This window comes from Ahaetulla prasina, chromosome 4 (assembly GCF_028640845.1).
Source record: "Ahaetulla prasina isolate Xishuangbanna chromosome 4, ASM2864084v1, whole genome shotgun sequence".
In the NCBI taxonomy this organism is placed as follows: domain Eukaryota; kingdom Metazoa; phylum Chordata; class Lepidosauria; order Squamata; family Colubridae; genus Ahaetulla; species Ahaetulla prasina.
Genome location: NC_080542.1, coordinates 129,282,823 through 129,294,861, shown reverse-complemented (window position 1 = coordinate 129,294,861; position 12,039 = coordinate 129,282,823). Strand labels below are relative to the sequence as shown.

The window sequence follows — 12,039 nt, the reverse complement described above, 5'->3', positions numbered from 1 at the left end:
TAGTATTATCCAAAGAATTATAATTAAGAGTTCTAACCGTGGCACACATTCATTTAGATGCCTTTAGCCATTGTCTCTTCCTGATATAAACCTGCTTTGATCTAGAAAGCAGCTTTATATAATTATGTTTGCATGAAAATGTAAAGAAAATTTTCCCAAATGAGTTACAGCCTGGTTAATTATGTGATGAAATATTTCATAGCAACAGTGATGACCCACTAGAGCTAAACACATGTAATAAATTCCATTTAATCAATACAAGAGCTTAAGTCATACTAAAGTCAGGAACACAGACCTGGTAGATATGACTATGAAAAGCCAGAATCCATAGCTGCATTGAATTGATATCAGGATTCTATTAGTGACCTAAAGATTCCCAATTAGAAGCAACACTGGGAAAGGAACAATACCGAAACATGAAAAATTATTACTGCCTCATTGATATTGCCAGGAAATACAAAGGGGTAGAGCTTCAGTGGCAATAACATACCCACCATTATTTATGTTTTGACCACTTAATGGTGGATGCCAGTATTCTTGAATTATCTAAATGGGACAGCTTGAATGTGGAAAATGTAAACATTCAACTACCTCTAACGGAAGGAGGTTAATTCACTTCTTAAAAAGAAGCAACTGTAAAAGCCCATAAAGGATTTGAAGTATGACTTGATGTAAATTCTTTAACATCTGTTCTACCTGGTGAGAGATTTTCCCATCTCATATGGTTGCCATAACAACAAAGAAATACTTCCTAGCCAAATAGATCCCATTTCTAGAAAGTGCCTGACAACTAAGTGGAATGAAGATGGATATTTTAATCCAAGATAAAGACTGAAAGAGTGGGAAAAGAAGGTCAAAGGGAAAAATGTTTGGAAGAAGAAAATTTTGGAAGTCAGAGAAACAAGAACAAAAGAGTTTCGAAAGGAGAGCAGAGGATAAGAGACTGGAAGGAAATGAATCAAGAAGGAGTAATAAGTTACAGAAGAGAACAAAATGCACAGGAAGAGTAGAGAGACAAAGAAGACAGTGAAGAAATATAATCCACATCTTCCCGTATTTATCTAATAGAAACGTTTAGTGCTGATGGTAAGCTTAGGTTACTGATGCTCTATTTTAATGGAATTTAGATTTTGAAGTTGCATAATAGAAAGAATGACTGTTTTGAACTGTGGTATTGGAGAAGATTCTAAAAATTCCATACATAGCCAAAAAGAATTTTTAAAAATGAGTGTTTCTCAACCTCAGCAACTTTAAGATTTGTGGACTTCAACTCACAGAATTTCCCAGCCAGCATGCAGGCAGGAGAATTCTGGGGGTTGATACCTTAAAGTATCTGAAATTGAGAAACAGATCTCAAGGACCAAATTAGGGATAGATTATCCTGGAGAAAAACTGTGTAACTACTAAAAGTCAGTGCTGACATGACAGCATATAATCAATCAAACACTCAATGAGTAATGCTGGGAAAGTATCTCCAAATTAAGTTTTAATCAGATCTGAGTTTCAATAGCTGGGGAGTCGCCCAGAGTTCAATGTAAGATGGGAGGCTATAAAAATGCTTTAAATAAATAAAGGTTTTTAAAACTCACATTTTTCTATAATCATTGAACATAAAAGATAGAATAACAAGATTAGAAGGGATCTTGGAGGTTTTCTAATCCAACTACCTGCTTTGAGCAGAAGCCCCTATACCAGTGATAGTATACCTTTTTTTCCTTTTTTCCACGCGTGCACACTGACACCCATAATACAATGCCCTCCTTGAGGCCCCTCCTGCACATGCACACGTGACCCTCACCCCCGTGTATGTGCACACAACACACACACACACAAATCACACATGCGCACATAACCCCCATTTTGATGCTAGCAGGCCTCCCTGAAGCGTCCTGGAAACAAAAATGGGGACACCGAATCCTCCCATCCCCCACACATGTACACAAGACGTCCCACCCCCGCGTATGCACTTGCAACTCCCCCCCCAACCCCACCCATGCATGAGCATCTCCCAGCAAAGACCTGAAAATAAGCTGGCCAGCGGGAGGCACACAATCATGCGCAGTGGAGCTGACCTGGGTGTCAGCTCGCGTGGCCACAGAGATGTCTTCACATTCCACCTGTGGCATATGTGCCCTAGGTTCACCATCACGGCCCTCTACCATTTCAGGCAAATAATTGTCCTATCTTTTCTTAAAAACCATGGAGCACATACAAGTTCTGGAGGCAAGTTGTTCCACTAATTGATTGCTCTTACTGTCAGTAAATTTCTCCTTAATTCTGCTCCTTATTCTGCCATCAGGTGCGTTGGAGAATAGGTCAACCTCCTATCCTGTGGCTACCTCTCAAATATCAGAAAACTGCTATCAATTCATACCTAGTCCTTCTCTTTGTTAGACTAGACATACATAGTTCCTGCAAATGTTCATCGTATGTTTTAGTCTTCAGTATTCAAATTTTGCAGTGCAGTATAAAGCATTACTATGACTTAACATGATCAATACTATCCCACTGTTGATGCCGTCTAGGATTGCAATGACCTTTGTGGCAGCTGCACTACATTGCTGGCTCTTACTTAAAAGTTTGTCCACTAGGACTCCTAGATTCTTCTCACAATTACAGTTGTGAGAAGGCACCATGTGCATTTGCTTTTTCTTGCCTAAGTGTTGTTGTTGTTAGTTGTGAAGTCGTGTCCGACCCATCGCGACCCCATGGACAACGTTCCTCCAGGCCTTCCTGTCCTCTACCATCCTCTGGAGTCCAGAGGACTTAAATTCATGCCTATTGCTTCAGTGACTCCATCCAGCCACCTTGTTCTCTGTCGTCCTCTTCTTCTTTTGCCCTCAATCTTCCCCAGCTCTTCTCCAGTGAGTCCTTCCTTCTCATTAGGTGGCCAAAGTATTTCAGTTTCATCTTCAAGATCTGGCCTTCTAAAGAGCAGTCAGGGTTAATCTCCTCTAAGACTAACTTGTTTGTTCACCAAGGGACTCACAGGAGTCTTCTCCAGCCCCAGAGTTCAAAGGCCTCGATTCTTTGGTGCTCAGCCTTTCTTATGGTCCAGCCTTCACAGCCATACACTGCAACTGGGAAAATCATAGCCTATACGCACTTTTGCTGGCAGGGTGATGTCTCTGCTTTTTAGTACTCTGTCTAGATTTGCCATAGCTTTCCTCCCCAGGAGCAAGCTTCTTTTAATTTCTTCACTGCAGTCCCCATCTGTGGTGATCTTGGAGCCCAGGAAAATGAAATCTATCACTACCTCCACTTCTTCCCCACCTATCTGCCAGGAATTGAGAAGGCCGGATGCCATGATTTTAGTTTTCTTAATGTTGAGTTTCAAGCCAAGTTTGCACTCTCCTTCTTCACCTCTATGAAAAGGCTCTTTAGTCCCTCTTCACTTTCTGCCATTAGAGTGGTATCATCTGCATATCTGAGATTGTTGATATTTCTCCTGGCAATCTTAATTCCAATTTTTGATTCATCTAGCCCCGCCTTTCTCATGATGTTTTCTGCATATAAGTTAAATAGGCAGGGTGACAGTATACAGCCCTGCTGGACTCCTTTCCCAATTTTGAACCAATCAGTGGTACCGTGTCCAGTTCTCACTATGGCTTCTTGACCCGCATACAGGTTTCTCAAGAGACAAATAAGATGGTCTGGTACTCCCATCTCTTTAAGAACTTGCCACAATTTTTTGTGATCCACACAATCAAATTATGTTAAACCTGGTGGTTCTGAGGATTATTGCAATAGCAGGAAAAGGGATTAATTCACATTCCACAGTACAGTAGAGTTCTTTACGATATAACTGATTGGATCAGTGTTTCTCAACCTTAGCAACCCTAACTTGCTAGCTAAGGAATTCTGGGAGTTCAAGTCTATACATCTTAAAATTTCTAAGATTGAGAAACACTAGGTTTAACTCCTGAAATCTTCATGGACATCTCTGTGAGGTTTGTTGTCATCAGTGCAGAAGTGTGTTGCTTTTGTTTTGTCTCTGTGGTCCCGAACGTTTATGTTCTATTTTCTAAGGTTGTTCAATCTAAAGTCTCCATTTCTGGAGCTTTCTGGCAATATTCTATACAAAGATTTATGAGAACTGACTGATTTAGCCTTTAAAGAACAGCCAAAATAAATGCCACTATTTGTTGGTGTTCTTCAGGGTTTTGTGTCCTATTAATGTTTCGTAATTTGGTAACCTTTTTTTTTCATTTTTGTTGTTTATGTGAATTTTGGTTAATAATTGGGGTCCTTAATCTTTAGTAACCTAAATTCTCATTTATAATCTGCCATTATGAAATTCTTAGATAATTATGAAAATAATCTTTTAATTTCAACTTTGGGAACTAACTTAAACCTGGATGGACAGTTTCAATATAACTGGTCTACAAGTTGACTTGGCAAGAAGCAAGTCCATATTTTTTGCTGTTTTATATGCCTCTGTTATTTTACAATCTTTTTGAGATTGATAAAATTGATTGTTTAATATACTCATGCAGCTGAAGCAGAGTTTCATTTTTATTATTGCATATTTCTGTTTTTATTATTTTTTACATACGTCTTGTTTGTGTGTAGGAGACAGAATCAAACCATTCTACTGAGCTTCTCAACCCTTAAGCAAAGTCCATTTTTATATTATCATAGTCATTTTAAGTAATATGATGTTAAAAAATACACGGATGTGTAACAATTAGGAAAGCAACAAAGCAATAAAGGTAGCATAATGTGTGAAACTTCCTTTATTATTCTGTGGACTATACACTTGCAGGATTGCATATCAGAATACAAGTATTGTACAGAAATTAAAGCCAAAATGATGTTTTAGAATTCAGACAAGAACACCACCATTTGAAAAGAATTTAGTGTATTATGTATTGATAACAATGCCACGATAGACAAAGGAATGCAATTTAATAATACAGAATTGTGCTCACGAGTTTTCCTTTTTCTTGTTAATTGGTTACTTTAGCTGATATTGTCTGTAACCATAATGGTGCTATTCTTCCTAATAGTTCCATCTCGCCAGATGATGTCTACCGACATGATGTAGTCCATTTTAATTTTTTTTCATTTTGTGCACATCTTTTAGGATAATACAGCTTCCAAACACGCTAGCATTATTTTTTATTATCTGTGCTGCATGGTTGTGTTCTTAAATTAATTAGTTTTCTTTTTTTTTTCTTCCCTGGAAGTTAAAAAAATTTTTTTCTTCAATTTATCTACCAGGTACGATTATGTTGAAGTGATTGATGGAGACAATGCAAATGGGCGAGTGTGGGGAAAGTTTTGTGGCAAAATTGCTCCCCCACCTGTGATATCTACAGGACCATACCTCTTAATCAAGTTTGTCTCTGATTATGAAACTCATGGAGCAGGCTTCTCCATTCGCTATGAAATTTTTAAAAGAGGTGAGCAATCTGCTTAATCTTGTCATGCTAATTGTTTTTAATATGAAATATTGACAGTGGGATTGTTCAATTTGAAGGTCACTGTTACTTGGAGAGAGGAGAATTAAAAGGAAATTTAATGTCAACTTAGTTTCTAGAACATTGCTTTCATAGGACTGTGAATCAAGTCACTAACTTTTAGTCTGTTCTGATACAAATATAATTATCTTTTGCATTCTGGTCTCATAATAGCAAATCCTATTACTCTGGAAAGCTACAATCATGATGAATATAACCTATTATTTGCCTGTAATATGTTCACAAAGTTTTGTTACTAATTTGAGCCTTCATGGGTGAACATCGATTTAGCAACTTTTGAATTTTAAATAAGTAGATCAGCAAATTTGGTATTTTGTACATATCTCTAATTTAAATTAATAAGCTTTTTCATTTAAAAATGGTTAAATGGTCAAAACAATAATAAAGAAATGCAAACTTCTGAACCTTATAACATAAGAGAAAGAGAAAGAAGAATATTCCTAATTTTATTGCTGATTTTACTAACGTAAAAGAGGGAGTCAAACTATTCTCCAAAGCACCTGAGGGTAGAACAAGAATCAATGGGTGGAAACTAATCAAGGAGAGATGCAACTTAGAACTAAGGAGAAATTTCCTGACAGTTAGAACAATTAATCAGTGGAACAACTTGCCTGCAGAAGTTGTAAATGCTCCAACATTGGACATTTTTAAGAAAATGCTGGATAACCATTTGTCTGAAATGGTATAGGGTTTCCTGCCTGGGCAGGGGGTTGGACTAAAAGACCTCCAAGGTCCCTTCCAACTCTGTTATTATTAAATGTGATTTGCAAACTTTTTTTTACAATTAACTGTTTAATTAAATATTTGTTGAATGCAAAAGGTCAGAATTAAATAATTAGCTTCATTTGAAACTCCTGCTTAATTGATGCATCTTTTTCTTTGCCTTTAATATGTTGGTTATAATATTACAAATATTTTCCCAATATGGTAATCTTTGTTAACTCACTGTGTCCATTGTGGGTTGAGAATGGATGGTATGTAGAACATCAGAATATTTTTTAAACATTTGCTGCTAGAAAGTTCTAGAAAGAGTGCAATAATCAACATAGGCTTCAAACACCACCTGATTTATTTCAGTGAAGACAGATGAATGCAAGCATTTTTGTAAACAAAATGCCACATGAATGGGATATGGAAATTTTTCTGCTCTGACAAAGACTGGCAAATGGCTTCTGTCCCATGATTAAATTCTTTTTGAAGTAATTTTGTGAGTAAGGATCACAGTCACTTTTGGAATAAGCCTTATGTTTGCTTGGATGTAGAATGAAGAAATATTTGGCATCCAGGAACATGCTCTGAACAAAGCTAAATAATGAATAAAGTAAGGCAACATTTCACCCTATTCCAAGATGTTAATTTTTATAGAAAGATTTTGCTTCCAGGACAAAACATTTAGAGACCTAACAAGTTGGATTATTAGTACCAATTAAACAATGATCTTTTAAGGCCATGGTGCATAAAGATCTAATGAAAGATCTCTGAAACCAGAGAATTTGCAGAAAGTAAGCATTTTCAGTACAGATTTTTTCCTGATCTCAGTGACACTCAACAGTTTATTGATTTCCTTGTATGATGTTTTAAATCTCCTTCAGAAAGACATTAGGTACATTAAGGCAACATTATAAATGAGAACTTGCACACTCAAAAGTCAGAATATTTAAAGTTATTGCCCCCAAAGTAATATTAATTCAGGTTTATGCCATAGTATGTCAAAGTGGAAATGCTATTTCTAGGTTCAGAAATGAAGAAGTTCCCATGCACATGTCTGGTCTGAGAATTACAGTTGCTGTAAAAACATTTTGGTTTAGTGCAGTGGTGGGATTCAAATAATGACTGGCTGGGTGGGTGTGGCCATGGTGGGCTTTGTTATGTTCGGGCAATGAAGAGGCAGGAGATCAATGAGTGGCAACAGCTCTTTAGTTTATTGTGACCCAGCTAAACACAACCGGCAAAAACCCCTCTTTAAATACTCTTTTGGTTGAGGCTTCAACCAATCAGCAACGTGCAATTTTCCCGCCCAAAATTCCCTCTCGAAGTTCAAAATACATTACAGGCTTGGCCAGGAGTTGTGACAGGCAGCAGTTGGCCTCCTGCAACTCCCTGGGAGCAAAAACAGGCCATGGGGCGGCACGCTGCACCCTCCCACACCCCATTTTGGGGCTAGCAGACCTCCCTGCACTTACCTGGGAGCTAAAAGGGGTGCATGAGGACTTCTGGAAGGGGCGCGGAGGGGTAGGGCCAGCCAGCAATTTAACAACCGGTTCAGCTGAAGTGGTGTGAACTGGTTGAATCTCACCACTGATTTAGTGGTTAAGTTTGATATAATAGTTAAGGCACCAGGTTAAATATCAGCAGTTCTAATCCCACTTTAGGTCCAAAGCTAGCTGTGTGACTTTGGGGCAGTCACTCTCTCTCAGCCCAACTCATCTCATAGGGTTATTCATGTGGGGAAAATAGCAGAAGGAAAGAGTATTTGATATACTTGCCAGTTTGAATTATTTATAAAAATAATATAGATAGTCCTTAGTTTACAAACAGTCACTTAATGACCAAAATTACAGTGGATCCCCAAAAGACCCATTTATAAAGTTATGACAACTGCAATTGCACATGCATGCACAGACACACACATACACACATGTGAATGTAATTTGGTCATTTGGCAACCTTTACAGCCATTTTTGATATGCTGTGGACATGTTTATTTATTTATTTAATTAAATTTATTAAACGTGACTGCAATTGAGATGCTTTTTGACAGTTTCTCAAATTTACTTCCAGTTTCCAGCAAAAAATGCTCACTGGGGAAAATTTATTTGCTTAATGACTGCAGATGTCAAAAAATTGGGTGTGATCACATGATGCATCAATTTACAACCACAAAATTGGTTGTATGATTTATGATCGATTTATGATCGTAATTCGAGAGTCAAGTTATACTTGAGGTCTACTTGTAAAAGTGGGATCAAAAAAATCCAAAAAATAAAACTGAAATCTGTACTTAATATTTTAATATTAAATTGAAAGAAAAATATGTGAATATTCCCCTGTGAATTATAGGACAATGAGATAGATAAATGAGAATAGAAAATTATCTTACACAGCTTGGGTGACAAAGCTGCAAAATCCTATCACTATCTGTTTCATCTCTACTTCATTTTCATGTTCATTTTGTCCTGTGAATTAGGACATTGTAGCACAAATTAGGCTATAGGATGTCATATGGTTTTAACAGCTTTTTAGAATTCATTGCTGTGTTTAAAAATGATATCTTTAATTTATAGTACTTTTGTGGTTCAAAATGGAGAGTCAATGACTAAATGACTCTCCATCTAAGAATTTTCTATAAAAGTCTATAATTCCCAACTGCAGCATAAATTTCACATATTGCACAGGTAAAGTAGTTGAGTAGAAGTTAATCTAGATAAGAGATGAATCTCTGAACTTCCATAACTATCTAACTCTATCTGATCATTTAACTGATTGTCCAGCAGTGTTCAAGTCCATCCAGCTTGCTGCTGCTTTTTCATTTTCCATCATTAAAGCCTTCTCCAGAAAACTAGATGTTCACATAATGTGTCCAGGGGTGGGCTTCAAAAATTTTAGCAAGGGGTTCTCTGCCTGGTTGCTGGTGGACACGGCCATGGTGGCCATGCCAACTAGGCCTCCTGCACCATGGTGGCCGGGGGTTTTTGCCCTTTCTTCAAGCCTCCAGGAGGGTGGAAAAGATCTCCCTAGGCTCCGGAGGACCTCTAGAGGCTGGAAACAGGCCCATTTCCAGCTTCCCAAACTTCTGGTTGGCCCATTTTTCACCCTCCCTGAGCCTCCTCACACGCCCTGCACTTACCTGCACCCAAAATGAGCCACGTGGGGATCCTGGGAGGGGCAGGGAGTGGTGGGCAGGGCCAGCCAGGAGTGGGATTTGGGGGTTCTCCGAACTGCACAGAATCTTAGCCAGAGGTTCTCCCGAACCCCTGCTAACCCCCAGCAGCCCAACCCTGAATGTGCCCAGAATAGCGTAGTCTGACCCTAATAAAGGAGAATATTTGCAACTCAGATAATGATATGAGGGGTTGGTGCTCTCTGAATTTGCTTGTTTTCTTGCAGATTTCATTACCCAACTAGGTAATGTTGTGATTTATGTTTACATTTAACATTTTTTTGTTAATTTTTTGTTAATTTTTTTTTTAAAAAAATAATTTTTTGTTAATGTTTAAATTTAACATTTAGGTAATGTTGTGATTTAGGTAAGGTAATCATTTGATCAAATCAAATCAGATTTGATCCAGTTTTGTTTTCCTTTACTAAGCTTTAAAAAAAGGGCAAAATATATTGAAATCTAAAATTTGACGAATCTCTTAGTCAATATTTGACTAAGCAAAAATTTAAACAAATATGAACTAATCTTTTGTCTTTTTTTGCTAACTTTGGATTGACGTGATACTGAGTAGGCAGGAGACCGCATGTTCTGAATTATTTTACACCATTGCATACTGTGAGTTTATTTATAAACATAAGCAACAGACTAGAGTTGTCATTAGTTTTATCAATGAATAGATAAATATGGCCATTTGCTTAGATTAGCCTTCATCCAAATTTAATTTAAATTTAAAGACCTTGGAGTTTTCATATAAAATGATCTAAGTGCCAAAGCCCACTGCAACTACATCGCAAAAAAGGCTTAAAGAGTTGTAAACTTAATCTTGCGTAGCTTCTTCTCCAGAAACATAACACTACTAATCAGAGCATATAAAACATTTGCTAGTCCAATTCTTGAATACAGCTCGCCTGTCTGGAACCCACACTTCATTTCGGACATTAATACATTTGAACATGTCCAAAAATATTTTACAAGAAGAGTTCTCCACTCCTCTGAATACAACAAAATACCTTATGCCACCAGACTAGAAATACTGGGTTTAGAAAATTTAGAACTCCGCCACCTTCAATATGACCTCATAGAATAATCTGTTACAATGTCCTTCCTGTTGAAGACTACTTCAGCTTCAATCGCAACATTACACGAGCACACAATAGATTTAAGCTTAATGTGAACTGCTCCAATCTTGACTGCAGAAAATATGACTTCAGTAACTGAGTTGTCAATGCCTGGAATGCACTACCTGACTCTGTGGTCTCTTCCCAAAATCCCCAAAGCTTTAACCAAAAACTATCTACTATTGACCTCACCCCATTCCTAAGAGGTCTGTAAGGGGTGTGCATAAGAGCACCAATGTGCCTACTGTTCCTGTCCCAATGTCCCCCTTTAATTGTCGGAGCGAGGGGAGAGGGTTGAGGGAGGGAGGGAGGGAGGGAGGGAGGGAGGGAGGAAGGAAGGAAGGAAGGAAGGAAGGAAGGAAGGAAGGAAGGAAGGAAGGAAGGAAGGAAATTGCATTCCAGAAAAAGAGAGAAGGAGAGGGAGAGGGAGAGGGAGGGAGAGGGAGAGAAGGAGGGAGAGAGAAAGCCTATAACTTTGTCAACTAGGAAATCCTAAGTGTAGATATACAGTACAGAACATCTGTGGTGAAGCCCCAGGCCTTAATATCTCTTGTCATAGGGGAAAATTCTCTATCTGAAAATGTAGAAAGGTCATGGACAATTTAAACTATAAAACAGTATTTCCAAACTTGGTGGAGTCCAGATATATTAGGCTGCAATATCCATCATCCCAGTCTGTATTGTTACGGGACAATAGATTTATCTTATTTTGGAACTACCTCAGTGTATGAATGGAAATCAGATAACATAAAAAAAAATTCTGAAGGCTGCAGCTGAGAAAGGAAAGATTAATTTTCTAATATATTTGTGGAATTCAATGTGACCTACATTTGGAACAATTTGTTCCAAATATATAACTGATCCCAGGCTTGCAAACCTTTAGAAAGGTGGTCAAGAGCTGGCTTTTCTCCTAGGCCTTTGAGTTAGGTTGAGTGGAGTCCCAATTGAATGAGTTGCAATATATTTTGACCCAGTTGCCATTTTATGTTTTATTTATTGTAGTTTTTGTCTTTATGTTGTGCTTGTTGTAGGAAGTTTTTTCCCCCTCCTCCTATATGCTGTAGGGTCGTGCTGTTGAATTGTGTGACTACATAAATGAGAGTGAGTGAGTGAGAGGAAGGAAGGAAGGAAGGAAGGAAGGAAGGAAGGAAGAAGGGAGGGAGGGAGGGAGGGAGGGAGGGAGGGAGGGAGGGAGGAAGGAAGGAAGGAAGGAATTTGCAACACAGCAGGGAGTTATCCTGATAGCAATGAAATTTGGAAACAGACTCTCATTCATTCCCATATGGGGAAGTGTTTTTTCAAATCTCCTTGCTGCCTCTTATAGGAACAGCATCTTCATGTATACATGTCTGCACCAATGTTGCAGTATGTGAATCAGACAGTGAGTAGGACAGTTGTTTTCCACATCTGTTGTGATTGCATCAGAATAAGTTACTTCAGCAAATAAATTAGAAGTCACAGGGGCTGTGGACATTGCCCATCCACGTGGGAAGTTTGTAGCACTATAATAGAATTGCTTTGCACAATACTGAAGTTAGTTAGATTTGATCAACATTGC

General features: G+C 38.1%; 1 protein-coding gene across 1 annotated transcript in view; it reads left to right on the top strand.

The window, feature by feature from the left end:
- The window catches only part of NRP1 (neuropilin 1), a 172,506-nt gene that overhangs the window by 61,095 nt on the left and 99,372 nt on the right, over nucleotides 1–12,039 (top strand). Inside the window, 1 exon segment of the mRNA XM_058181143.1 lies at nucleotides 5,224–5,405. Coding sequence (XP_058037126.1) covers nucleotides 5,224–5,405 — 182 coding nt within the window.